The following is a 15,040-nucleotide window of genomic DNA, read 5'->3' on the forward strand; positions in this document are numbered from 1 at the left end:
TCCTTTAGGTTTATTTTGCAGGTCATTCCTGTGAAGAGAACCAAAAAACAGTCCTAGGCATGACACAACCAGAAAGGTAGAATTCAAAGTTGCTGGATTAGTAGCTCTTCCTTAGCAACACAATTGTTAGACATTTAAAAAAAAAATAAATAAATCTATTAGTTTGCTCAGATTAAATTGGCCAGGGAAAATCCTTTGTTAAATTACTGCTTTGAAGGGGACTGAACTGAGTGCAATGGAAAACACAGCTCGATATCTGAACAGATAGAGTGGCACCAGTACTGCATGCTTCTATGCTCCATTAATCTCTGATTCTCTTCTGACAGGTCATATCTGAGTATGAGGAGGTACTTACAACTCTTTGTGCAATTGGTCCCTGACCACTTTTCTGAATCTATCAACAAACCTGCTTGTCAGTTAATGCCAAACATTACACAGTTTCAGTGGTATGGACATTCGCGTGTTCTGCAAGTTTTTTTTCATATAAAAATACCTAGCTAAATGTTCCAGACTAATATGTTCAATTAAAAAAAAAAAAAGTGATTTTGTGCTGAATGTACTTTTTCTAAAGTAGTCTAATATTTATGGTACTATAGAAAATGATTTTGCTTGTGTTTGTGTGAATATGTTGCATCCTTCTTGTTTGCTAGGTCTTACAAGTATGTTCAGGCAGTCAGATATGTAACAGCATCTTCATATGCATTCAAACATGTTTCATTGTTTTCTGTCTGCATGTTTTCCGGTACTACATGCATTTGTGATTTTGAATTGTGTTGGCACTCATTTGCATCTCTGTGTTGTCCCATTAGACATGTAATGAGTGATCATGGTTCCCTGGAGTGTAACTCAGTATGCAATTTGGCCTACAGGTTTATCCGAACAGAAGAATGTACAACAAATATAGTCAGCATTAGTGTATTTTGAGTGCTGATTGTTTTAAATCAGATACACAGGAAACCAGATGTTGGCATTTATCTAAAACACTTGCAGCCAAACATGTAACTAAGTACAGGAGCAATAATGCATGGCACTTTTTGCATATGCTTAGCAATTTGTAGCAAATATGAATCTATTCTTATTCATTAGTTCACTTTATAAGTTAGTCCTTTTATTTCTCTTCCACTTCGTAACAGATGTTTTATACATTGTGGCCTGATTCTACAGGCTTTCAGTGAGCAAAATCAAATTCAGGGAGAACATTGTCTCTACTGAAAATAAATTTAGATGTCTAAAATTGGGAACATAATGTGTCTTTTTTTTAATTGTACTGAGTACTTGTAGCTATCTGAGCTGTGTAGGGGGCAATCTTAGTACTTGATATTTTCAGATGACTTACATTTGAGTACTTAGGATTTAAAATCCCACATTCAATGCCAAGATTTTGAATATTTCGTATGAAAAACTAAAATAAAAATAGCCCTTTCTTATTTAGGCTAGTACTGAGTACACTTCTGACACTTTAGTTTCACAGTAATAATGAAGAAAAGGTCTCACAATATAATTTTCATAATGAACTGATTCCATCTATGCTAATGATACATTTTGCTGTATTCTTCCAAAGTGACTGCTCAGATAAACCTGGACACCATTTGACTGCTGAACTGAATAATAATAGCAGATAGAAATCTTTTTTGTAAAGGTAGGCTGGTAGTCAGGTGCCAGACATTTATAGACCCCTTGTCTTTCATAAACCATTCAGTTTCCTGTTTTATGAGGAAAGTAAAAATCTGGAAATGTTTTGGTCTAGGTCCCAAACTAGTTTGCTCTCTACACAGCTTTAAAAATGGCAATTTTCAGGCAGTGAGGTGATAGTTCTTGCTACAGGAAAGAAGACAAGGAACGATGCTGCAATATCACAGGTAATTTGTCCCTGTGGATGGAGGAAGTACAGTAACCCCATGTATTTTCTGTCAATATACAGCCTTACATATAAAATTAAATAGATCACGTTCATGTCTCAGACATTCATTATATAGAGTAGCAGAGCCTGGTGTTAGGAGAGAGAATGTTTTAACAGTACAACTTCAGATCTAAAAGTTGTTAAATAATTGACTAGCAGGGTCAACTTTTAGTCTGGGTTGATCCCACATAGCATGCATGTAGAATTAAGATACATGCATTATAAGTTTAATGCAGATGTCAGAGACTGGACTGACAGTCATTTTTCAGAGAGGCCTCCTTTTCTCTTTCTCCATTGACTGCTAAGAAATTAGAGCTTTCTGATTTAGGCCTGACACTGAGTGAGCAAAAATTAAGAAGTTTTCCTTTTTTTTTTTTTCTTAGAGCTATGTCACCCACAGTGTATACTATGCACATTTTCTTTTAAACTGATAACTACTGTGGAAATAATTTAAGCAAACAATTAAATGGCCTGTTGATTAAGTGTGCAGAACAGATTTTTTTTGCAAGTGCATATGCAATTTAAAAAATTTAAAATCAGAAAATTTAAAAACAGAAAATTGGTTTTAGGCACTTGAAAAAAAAATCTAGACATTTGATCTCACTGTAAAGAAGCTGATAAGCTTTGTTTTCTATTGTTAAATATGTAACGATTTACAGATGAAATTGTTTATTTTAATATTTCTTTTGAAATTGTTACTAATGAAAAGTTTTATTAAAGCCTACAGAGTGGTTGAGGTATCAGAAAAAAAAAATGATGATTTGATAGACAAGGATGTTAGGTTAAATAAAGCTAAGTGACATTGCAAAAATCTCTGGGTTACACTTGAGTGTGTTTATTATGTTCTCACCATTTTAGGAATTAGCATTAAATAAAAATAGACAAGTGTATGAGGCTTAGGTTTTTTGCTCTTCCATTTGAGTTGTTTTGTTTTACGGATTCCTATGTCTGTGGCATTTATCGATGTTTCTTGTATGGTTGTAGATATTCTATTTTATATTTTCAACTCACTGTTTACAACTGTTCATGCTCAGAAAATATTATAAATCTTATAACTGAGTAGATACAGCCTTTTCATGTCATGAATAGGATGCAAGAAGGAAAGATGGCTTCTCTTCTTTCCTCCATATTTTTTTGCTTCACTTCCCTGCTTTTCTCAAAAAAAAAAAAAAAAAAAAAAGATTAATTACCCATAAAGTCAGTCTGGAAAAGGAAAGCTTATTAAAGTAAATGTGGAGAGGGAAGATGTAGTTGTTCTGGCTTGGTTTGCAGCTGTTACAGACTTACCATATGTAGTAGCTGGACCTTATAACTTTGGATTTTATTTCTGGAAAGCGTCACTGCCATGTGTTGAATGTATTTTAATGCTCCATGTTTCCTCAAAATGAAAACATTATCATGAATGATTATTATGAATTACTTCATTGCCCAGAAGCTCATGGCTTCTTCACATTCAAAAAATGTTTTCATTCCTTTTCGTGCGATTCAGGGAATTTTGATTTATGATTGAACATTGCTGTTTAAATGACTTTTGGAAGTTCACTCAGGGAAAGTGACAATTACTTCAGAAAACGAGTTGGTTCCAGAAATAATGTTTCAAATAAGGTAACTGCTCATGACTCTGCCAGTCACCTTAAAGACAGAAAAATATTTAGAACAAGGGATATGATACTTGCATTTACAATTGATTCTGATGTTTGGATGTGTGGATCAGAAAACATTATTAACAGGTTAATATTTTAAGCAGGAACGCAGAATTAAGGGGTGGTAAAAGCATAAAAGGATTTAGTATTAAGTAGATCTTATTATTAGGATTACAAAGATAAAACCTGTATTGTCTTATAGTGGCTTAATACTAACAAAACATGAACCTGAACAGACTCCAACCCGAGTCAAGTGTTTCTGAGAGTAGTGGGGAATCTTCTAATATCACAATACAAATGTTAATAGCATCAGAGCTGTGATTTCTGCTTGAACTTGCTGTTCAGGAACAGCACTTTATGAAAAGCTCTTCCTTCTGTTAGTATTTGTGGATGCTAAGGGCAGGTTTTTGAGATAAATCTATTTTGTAACCAAACAGGCAAAAATTATTATGCCCACAGATCTGTGCTGGGAGCATTGGGGGGGGGGGGGGCGGGGGGGGGCATAAGCAGAGAGAGAATGTCTGTGACATGACACAAATACTTAGTTTTATGGAGCAAAGTGGACGTCTTCCATTCAACTAATGAAACGAGGTATGGAGTATACACTACAGAGCTCCTGTTTGTATGAAGTATATAATCACAGCCCAAAGCATTGTCTTTTTCAAAATGATTGTAGGAATGAAACATATGTGCAATACCTGTGGGGTGAGACTGTCATAGATGATCATAGTAAAGTCTTCACCAAACTGAAAATTTTCCTGTTTATGTCCCCCATGTAAAGAGGGAACAAAAGCCTGCTGTGCTTGTGAAGATTACCAAGGACCACCTGAGACCATTAAGCACAGGATTATATTTGCCACGTGACTGCAGCTATATGGTCAGAGAAGAAGGGGCTTCAGGTGAGCTGTGGAGTAAGAGCAGAGCTGCTCTGTAGTGCTCAGTACAGAATGAGGAGAAAGTGTGGGATTCAGTACTGGCCTGCTACTGTTGTATCTCTTTTCCTATAAATATCAAGTTATGGGGCAAAAAGCCAATGTAGTACTGAATGCTTCTCATAGAAGGAATTAGCAAGCAAATGTAAACAGTTGAATAATCAGTTTTCTTTAAGAACTGTGGATGCACATTGCAGACAGCAGTGTGTTCAGACATGGACACTTCCAACTTATAGTGGAATAAATGGTGGATTGCGACCCTGGGCTTCATGAGAGCAAACTTTGGTCTCTTCAGGGATCTACTTGGAAGAATTCCATGGGTTAGGGCCCTAGAAGGAAGGGGGGCCCAAGACAGCTGGTCAATATTCAAGCATCACTTCCTCCAAGCTCAAGATCGGTGCATCCCATATGGTAAGAAGGCAAGCAAAGGGGGCAGGAGACCTGCATGGATGGGCAGGGATCTCCTGGAAAAGCTCAGATAGAAGAAGGAAGTTTACAGCATGTGGAAAAAGGGATAGGTCACTTGGGAAGAATATAGGGACACTGTCAGAGTATGCAGGGAAGGCCAAGAAAGTGTGTCCCAACGAGGAAGGCCAAGGCCCATTTGGAATTAAATCTGGCAAGGGATTTCAAGGACAATAAGAAGAGCTTCTTCAAATACATCAGTAGAAAAAGGAAGAGCGGGGATAAAGGAAAAAAAAAAATATGAAAATTTCAGACCTTGGAGACAAAGAGAGGAAGTCTGGAGAAAGGAGGACATGCTCTCGGTCGAAGAGGATCAGGTCAGAGATCAGCTAAGCAAACTTGATATCCACAAATCCATGGGTCCCAATGGAATACATCCATGGGTGCTAAGGGAGCTGGCTAATGTTATTGCTAGGCCACTCTCCATCATCTTTGAAAGGTTGTGGAGAATCGGAGAGGTGCCTGAGGCCTGGTAGAAAGCCAATGTCGTGTCAGTCTTCAAAAGGGCAAGAAGGAGGACCCAGACAACTACAGTCAGCCTCACCTCCATCCCTGGAAAGGTGATGGAGCAGCTCATCCTAGAGGTCGTTGCCAAGCATGTGGAGGAGAAGAAGGTGATCAGGAGTACTCAGCATGAATTCACCAAGGGGAAATCATGCTTAACCAATCTGATAGCCTTCTATGATGAGATGACTAGCTGGGGATGAGGGGAGAGTGGTGTCTGTGGTCTACCTTGACTTCAGCAAGGTTTTGGACGCTGTCTCCCATAACATCCTCATAGACAAGCTCAGGAAGTGTGCCCTAGATGAGTGGATGGTAAGGTGGATTGAGAACTGGCTGGATTGCAGAGCTCAGAGTGTTGAGCTTGGTGGTGCAGTCTAGTTGGGGGCCTGTAGCTAGCGGTGTCCCCCAGGGGTCAGTACTGGGTCCAGTCTTGTTCAACTTAATCATCAGTGACCTGGAACAGAGTGCACCCTCAGCAAGTTTGAGGACACAAAGCTGGGAGGAGTGGCTGATATCCCAGAGGGCTGTGCTGCCATTCGAAGGCACCTCGCCAGGCTGGTGGGATGGGCTGAGAAGAACCTCGTGAAGTTCAACAAGGGCAAATGAAGGGTCCTGCACCTAGGGAGGAATGACCCCAAGCACCAGTGCAGGCTGGGGGCTGATCTGCTGGAGAGCAGCTCTGCAGAGAGGGGCCTGGGAGTCCTGGTGGACAGCAAGCTGACCATGGGCCAGCAATGTGCCCTTGTGGCCAAGAAGGCCAATGGTATCCTGGGGTGCATTATGAAGATTGTTGCCAGCAGGTCAAGGGAGTGATCCTGCCCCTCTGCTCAGCCCTGGTGAGGCTTCACCTGGAGTATTGTGTCCAGCTCTGGGCTCCCCGGTACAAGAGGGACATGGAGGTACTAGAGTGAGTTCAGAGGAGGGCTACTAAGATGATTAGAGGACTGGAGCACCTGTGATACAAGGACAAGCTGGGAGAACTGGGCCTGTTTAGCCTGGAAAAGAGAAGACTGAAGGGAGACCTCATCAATGTATATAGATATCTAAAGGGAAGGTGTCAAGAGGATGGAACCAGACTCTTTTAAGTGGTATACAGTGAAAGGACGAGAGGCAGTGGGTGCAAACTGAAGCACAGAAGGTTCCGTCTGAATGTGAGAGGGCACTTCTTTATTGTGAGGGTGACAGAGCACTGGGAGAGGTTGCCCAGAGAGGTTGTGGAATCTCCTTCTCTGGAGATATTCAAAACCCACCTGGATGCCATCCTGCACAATGTGATGTGCAGGTGATCCTGCTCAGCAGAGGGTTGGACTAGATGATCTTCAGATGTCCCTTCCAACCTTGGCCATTTTGTGAACTCGGACCTGTACTTCATGGAGATGAGTATTTGCTCAAACTTTTTAAAACAATTATTTTTCATGACTTACAAGGCTATTTGCACTTTTACAGTCTGAGTGAATTCCTTCATTTGCTGGTCATTGTATATATTCTTAGTCTGTAGTGAAATTTGTAGCTTCCCTCTGCTTTGAACATAAGCAGTATGTTCAAAGGGGCAGTACCATCTTTGTAATCCATTGTAGTTACCCTGTTGAGTTTCCTGAGTTCAAACACCTGAGGCTTTAGCCTGTAAGAATTTTTGAACAGGGATGAATACAGTGATCAAATAAAGTACTCAATACAAAATGCAGTTAAATGATGAAAACAGTAAGTTTAAAGAAGGATTTTAGAGAAATTTAAGCATACATATCAGGTGGTATTAACTGCAGAAAGTCTGAATATTTCCATCTATTGGCATGTCCAAATTGAAGATAAGGTGAAATTCTGCTTACAAGTAGGTAGCTCTCAAGAAGAAAAGCTTGTTTTGTAAGAGGTTTCTGTGTATTTGAACTGTATATGTGCACTGATGTATTTTTGTATGGCATATGTTAGGCATTGATTTCAGTGATTGTGACCAAAAAAAGCCATGTGACATATTAGAACCATTTCTCTAATTTACTGTACAATGTCATAAGGGAAATAGTTTATATATAGTGACAACCTAATGTATTATGATCTCTTTGAATTATTTGTGCAGTGAAAAGACGTTTAGAAGGGAACACCCAAGAAATGTCACAAGCCAACAGCTTCACTGTTGACATTGACCTTATAACAGAAGAGTCACCACTGCCAGCTGTATCTGATGTGGCACAGTAAGTGGAACAGTAGCTTTTTAATTGATAATAAAGTGCATTTGTATTCGCATTGTATTTGTCACTGAATAAAAGTAGTGTTCTTTGACTGGACTTTGACTGCACTAAGTGATTATGAGTTAAGTAACTGTATGTGAATGTTTCCTATAATATGCTTAGCTTTAAGCTTATTGGAAGTAGTCAGATGTTTGGAAAGAGAAGAATTGCCATACAATGGGTGGCTTACAGTCTTGGTGTCTTATTTTTTTTTTTTTTTTTTTTTAAGGCAGAAAACATTTTCTCATGCTGTGTTTCACAGAGAGGCTTATGCTTTGTAGAATTCTGAAGTGCTCCTAGTATGTTTAATCTATAAATTTGGAAACATAAATTAAATATTTATGCATAAATATAACCTGAAAATGTAAAGGCTACATTATGTGTAATATTGTAAGGAAATTATGTTGGAAAAATACGAAAGTTGAATTATTAAGGATACTGATCATGTCTGGATTGACCAGAACAAAATGTCCCCTTTACCAGTGAGTTTGCTGTAACTGTTGAGTGAACTTCTAGGTTGCTCGTCTCAGATTTGGGAAATGCTTATGGCACTGTTTCTTGAAATAAGTATGTTAGTATCTGCATGCAGAACTCCTCTGTTTGTGTTTTGATGGGATCTTGAGTAACCTTGATGTTTTTTTTCTGTGCAATATACAGAGGATAGAGCTACTAGGGGACAGAGAATCTGGAGTATTTCAAACGTGAAGTGGAGCAGTACAGCAAGGCCTGGATGGACCAGTGCATCCAGATATCATTTTCAGGCTTTATCTTATATGCAGAAACTGATGCAAACAATGCTGGTGAATAGAACTTGTGTTAGCCATAATGTATGCCCTAAAGACACAGTAAAGCTGACACAACTTTGTGAAGGTCTAGTTATTGTTCAGATGTTATATTAATGTTGATTAAAAAACTTGCCAGAGTTTACACTTGCAAAAGAGCATGGAAATGTCATTGGGAAAACCTTCCAGTAAATGCTTGAATATAATATTACTTTTTAAATATTAGGATAAGCTTTTATTGAGTTCTTTCAGATAGAATGTTGGAAAAGATCTTGCACATCTGTCCCTCCAGTGGGAGGTAAAATCTTGTGTCAGATTCATGCATATGTTCCAGCTATTACTGGGCTAACAAGTTGAAGGATACTCTGCTGCTGGAAAATGTTAATGTTATTTTAGTTCAAAGTTGCCCAAAAGAAAAATAAGAAATAAATGTACAATATATTTGTCAATCTAACAAAAAAAATAGCATATTAAAATTAGTTAAAAAATGCAGGACAAAAATGTAATGCACTAAACTTGCCGACCTGTTTCATTTGATTCTTACTGTATGATAGGAAAATGAAACATTTATAAGAAGAATGGAGTTGGAATTCAGAGCAGTGTGTGGGGCAAGACAGAGCGATTAAAGACATTTGCAAGCACTTTATAGGAGAACCAGTACATGTTGTGAACTGTTATTTTGGCTTCAGACCACTAAGTTAAAGGTGCTGGATTTGTTTTTGAAAACAGAGGTCAGCAGGGTTTAGCCATAGAGTTGGTGGAAGATTCTTGAGGATATTGTAAAAAAACAGTTATGTCAGTTGGGTGATTTCATATCCAAAGGAAAATTTTTAAGGCTTTATGAATCAAAAAAAAAGCTTGAAAAAAAAAATATTTGGAAAACAAAATTTTAAAGCATATTTTTATGTTCTCATGCCAGCAAGACAGGATCAAGAACATCAGCAATGACAGAGGAAACTGTTTTGCATGGAAATGGCATTACATTCTATTGCTGTGTACTGTTTATTCTTAATTTGCAGCGGTAGCTCTGGTATTCAGAAAAGGGTAGTCTACAGATTTAAGAGAGAAAAGTTTCACACACTATTAATTCTATTTATTTATTTTTTTTCAGTTTTTATACATTTGAATTTCCTACTGAAACTATCCACTGAGGACTAGATTATAAGATTTATCTATTTTTTAAGCTATTCCATATTAGTTCCACAGGATGGACATATGGTGAAAGCTTTCTTCACCACAAGAAGTGACCAAAGTTTGCTTTATGGCATGCTTGTCATCAGGTTAAAATTCAGTAGATTTATTTCCAGTCTGAGAAAGGCTGAAGGGCTTGTCCCCCAGAGAGAAGGTGTTTAGGAGCAGGATGCCAGAACAATTAATGCAGCATGCTTCCAGGGGAACTTAGAGGAACGGAGCAGTTAAGAGTAAGCTGTATGCAGACAAATTATCCTGGTGGCCTACATACAGCCTATGTAAGCTGGTCACCATACAACTTCACATGAGAGGCAAAATAGAATGTAGCCTGTTTTTATCTAAGAAGATACATCTAGATGTAAAGGAAGCATTGAAATTTGTATTTCCTGGAGAACAGAAGAAAGGTTATAAAACTGTTAAAATTTTTGTGCTTTTATTTTGTTATTATTTTAATGATATCTTCTTAAGTTTCTTCACTCCCAGCAACTAAGATGTCAGGTATGGGAGGTGACCTGATGACAGAGGGTTCCTTAAATTTGGTTGACACCTGTAATGCTCCTATTGATCCTGACTGGAACACAGGACTGTGCTTGCTAGTTATGGTACAATGTCAGGACTCCTGTCTTATGTTCTCTGACCTCCTGTGCAAATGCAGTGGATTAAACCAACTGCATTTGCCTATATTTGAGAGACAGTCTTAGGTACACAGGACAGAAAAGAGGGCAAATGAAATGGGGTATGCTGTTTATAAGTCTTGCTCTTAATGAGTGTGTTTTGTCATTGTTGGCTGCGAATTAATATAATAATTTTCTGAGACACAAAAGTGTGTTTGAAGTCTAGTAGGAAAGCACTGAGGATGAGGGGTAGAAATGTCATGAACTGATTACCAGGATTTGTGACAACTCTTCTCAGGGGTCCTGGTAATATCCCAGCTATGCTGGAGGATATTTTAGGGAACAAAGATTGTTGCTTGTCTTCAGACAAAGATAATTATTGACAGCAGTATTCAAGACAAATTTAAAAGTGATGTTGCTCCAATCTGTAGTGTGATTGCTTTTTGCATTTATTTTTTTTTTTCTTCATATGATTACTTTCTGTGCAGGTAACTCATAGAGATTATATGTCTATTAAATCTATGGTAATTATACTGTGCTTTTATGCATGATATCCTGGTGCTTGTAATTTCACAACATGGTATTTTGGTCTAAATCAGAGAATTATGAATTGTTGCATTCAAATTGTGCATTTTAAAGTCAGCTCACTGCAAGCAAAGAATTTTAAATTTGGAAAGAAACAATCATTTTTTCTATTTAGTACAAGAAAAATTGGTGGTATTTTGTGTTATTCTGTACAGTGCATCTTGCAAACTGCTTGCATTTCTAGCTCATGTTAGAGTTAGAATGTATTTCTCTTTTTTGTTTATTTTGTGTAAAATAAGGAAAGGAATAGTAGAAAGCTAACCAAATATATGAAAGAAAAGATTTAAATACATGGAGTATTTTCAAGTAATGTGTTTCAGAGTTTAAAGTAATATACTGTCAATTCATTAATTCCTCTTCATGTGAACATCATAAAAATATAAACAGAATGAGCCTGCGAATAAATATTGGTACATTAATGATTATTAAATTCTAAGAGTCATTACATATATGTATGAATTTCAACTTCTGAATACCCATAATGAACTTTAAGTGTATAGAAAAACATGTCAAAAGTTAGGTACACAGATACAGATGCAGATCCAGATATAAATATATCTAAATGTGAAGCCAAATTACCATTTCATGTAGTTTTGTACTTCTAAAATCAAACATGCTAGTTTTTACCTTTATCATTGGTAATTTTAGTTTATATGTCTGTAATTCTATTTAGTATTTTGCTGAAACAAGGTTGCATTAAATCAAGAGGAGTCTTGATTAATAAAAATGTAGCATCTAATTTCTCATTTATATTGTGAACTTTATTGAAGAAGCACAGAACACAACTATTTTATTTTTACTGTCATTTCTAAAACATTAAGTAAGATAATAAGTATTAACCCTGTATTTGCCAAATATGCACTTACCTCCTACTTGAGTATTAGTTATACTTAGTGTGCTTATTTGTCTTGTCTTTTAGCAGAAGTATAAGCAGGTAAGTCATCATGTGTGCAAGCTTTCTAAATCAGCATGGCTTTTGCTTTGCACTTAGTTATATTATACCTAAACTAACATGCCTTGGAATTCATAATGGAGGAATACATATTTTTTCCTATTAAAAGCTCCGCTTTATTCTAACCATGTAAACAAGTAGGATAAAACAGTTATTTTGTTTTCTCATGTAGACATCGTTTCATGCTCTGGAATGATGGAATGCGTTTTTTTTTTTTTTTTCTTTTCCCTCCTTTGGAATGGTTTATGTGATAAAAGTGGTTTGATTTCATTCAAGAATAACATGCATTTGATCGTCAGCAAGACAAATTCTGATCCTAGAGTCACAATGCAGTCAGTGAACTAGGCAAAAATTCTTCCGACAGTAGAATTCAGCCAAAGGTGTATATGCAGTGAACCTTCTCAGTTTGCAAAGTATGTGAAAACATGGCTTTCATACAACAGTTACTGACAGTATGCTGCAATGATGACGATTTCACATGAGATGCTTCTTTGTGAGGTCAAGCTGCCAAATGGTGAAGTTCTCCTTGCCTTCAAACAAGCGTATAAGTTACAAAATAAATCTCACTGTATACGTTTATTCCAAAACCTGTAACTTTTTTTTAATTTTCTAAGCTGATATTTTGATTATTAAACATGAAATATCAAGTCTACAAATGTATTTTTTAATGCGTGTGCATTAGTCTCACACTAATTTGGTTTTCAGGCTGGTTGGAAAGTGGTGATACTACCATTTGAGAATGCATCTTAAGTGAAAGCAAAGCAGTTCAGTTGGTTGCAGTACTGCCCAGGTTTAAGCAGTTAATACATCCAGTATTGGAATTCTCGTGTTAGTGATCTGTGCAAGCTTAGACAAGGTATGCTGTCCTGCTAGAAGGTGGGAAGTGTCAATAAAAATAAAATAAAATAGCAAACTTAAAAACAGAGCTCAAGTAAGAGCTGTCTTTTTGTAGAAATCCATTTGCTTTGAGTGGTTCACATGATGTTTCAGTTTCCAGTGATCTGGGCAAAAATGTGGAAAAACACAAAATTCCCTGAGCCAGGGAATGAAACCATCATATTTAATATATAATTCTGTGGTTGTCTGAAGTTTTTGCTGAAGATTTCTGGCCCAGGCCCTTGGATAAAATCCTCATGTAATTGTTGACCTCAGCAGAGCTATATTGATTTATACTGGCTGCATCTGTGTTGTACAAAGTGGAAATCAAAATGATGTTGCTAGATATGAACATATTTATTTAATCATAAATGCTGTCAGATTTGTTTAATTTCAATTTGTTGATGAGTAGTAGACTCTTCTGTTTTTAACAAGTGCTTAAGCTACCTTATTGCCTATAATATACTTAGCCACTCAATTTTTCATTCTCTGTTGAGCAGTTAGAAGATGACTCCATCACTGCACAGAGACACTACAAAATGATGTTCTGTCTGTGCTCTAAATGTAGGAGAAAAAAAAAAGATTATATTTGACTTATTACAGCATACTTGTTTGGTCTTTATGTTTCTAGATTAAATTCTACATCAGAAAAGGTTTTGAGGTCTAAATCTTGTGAATGTTATTTATGGAGCTGAAAAGTTAATTTTTATCACTGCTTTTTCTTGCTAACCTTGGCACTTTCTTTACATCACCTGATTATTTTGGCAGAAGTTGTAAAATCAATTCAAAAAAGAATCCTTCTTCCAGCTTGACTAAACATAATTTATGGTGCTGCTTCTTTCTCTGTGACATTATATCTTGAGGCCTCTATTTCTTCCTAATTTCCTATTGTATGTACATGCATGTGACAAAGACAGAGGGCCTAGTATAGAATTAGGCCTGTTTGTAAAAATGGTATACATGGCAAATTCCTATATCATTGTAACGGGTTACTTACTAATGAAGAAGGCAAGAGAGAGTTCCAAATGGCACTAAACAAGTGGCAAACTGTGATTTCTGTTTAAGTTTCTTATCCATTTTTGGCAGGACTTTTACCTCTTTTACCTGTCTGATGCAGCCCATCTTGTGTATCACAAGGTCTCTGAGGAAAGAGCTGATAATACTGAGCTCTGTAAAGTGAGTAAACTGTAAGATTGCTAATTTTTAATCTATATCTACAAGCATCAAAAATGCAAATAAAACCTATTATACATATGAGTTTGGTATGTGACAAAGGTAAGAAAGGAGGAGAAAAATGCATCAGAAGGAGAGCAGAGACAAACCCTAGTGGATTTCTAGTTCTTCCTAGTTTGAACATTTAAGGGCAGCCACTTAAGCTGTCATTTAAACCAACCCCAGTTCAAACCAGAAATTAAATTGCAGAGATGTCTTTTACCTGTGTTAAGTGACACAGTCTTTGGGGATGGATATGTTGCTTGATAGACAACGAGATCATCAACTACAAGTCCTGTAGATCTGTACTAACAGGTACTTTTGCAGAATCAGAACTCCTTGAGGAAGAAGTAGGAGTAGTAGAGGCTAAAATAATGGGTCCAAGTGAGCAGGTTGCTGAGATCCTGTGAAAGTTGCAACAGGCATTTGTATAAACAGAATACAGGGTAGCACGTAAGTAGATCTTGGAAGGGAGAGCACAGCCTACGACTGTAAGTTACCTCTGATTAAGGGGCATGCAGCTATGAGGGTGTAGCCTGTGGCAATTCAGAGTTCATTTGGCTGGGAAGGAACCCTCCCCAGGACAGAACTGAACTGTGACACAAAACACCACTGCTTCCAACATAAAGCCTGTAGGGTGACTTAGGATATGAAGCCTTAATGTGGAAGTTGTTGAGGCATCCTCTTTCATATGTTTTTGAGTCTTCTGCTTGTTCCTTTTATTTTCCTTGCTACGTGTTTGTCTATACGAAGGAACAAATTCTGTTGGCTCTTGATTCTGTGTTTCAAAATATAATAAACTAGAGGCAGGGGCTATTAATTTGTGCATTCCACTACTAACTGGAGTTGTCACATGCAGTAAATCCAGTGTCTGTTGATTATTCAAGACTGAAAAGAGATTCTGGAACAGAAGGAGCAAAGGTTCTGCCATCATCAGAGATGTGGTATGCTTTACTAAGGAGCGGTGCGTACCTTCTTTTGAGTCTGGGAGAGCATCCACTATATGTGATTCATTCTTTTTTTTGTTATTGTTGTTACTAAGATGAAGTTTTGCAAATGATATTTGTCTCTTTCTGGACTCTCCTTCACTGTACTGGAACTTTGCAAGAGTGAAGGAGACCAGTGATTATAACTTTCTCAGTGTTGAACTTTTTATGCCTCC

The 15,040-nt window shown here is 37.2% G+C and overlaps 1 protein-coding gene across 1 annotated transcript in view; it reads left to right on the top strand.

Moving 5' to 3' along the window:
• Positions 1-15,040, top strand: part of LOC310892362 (potassium voltage-gated channel subfamily KQT member 1-like) — a 522,172-nt gene that overhangs the window by 99,611 nt on the left and 407,521 nt on the right. Inside the window, exon 12 of the mRNA XM_083820035.1 lies at positions 7,516-7,630. Coding sequence (XP_083676161.1) covers positions 7,516-7,630 — 115 coding nt within the window. The remainder of the gene's footprint in view (positions 1-7,515; positions 7,631-15,040) is intronic.

This window comes from Anser anser, assembly GCF_964211835.1.
Source record: "Anser anser genome assembly, chromosome: 1".
Taxonomy (NCBI): domain Eukaryota; kingdom Metazoa; phylum Chordata; class Aves; order Anseriformes; family Anatidae; genus Anser; species Anser anser.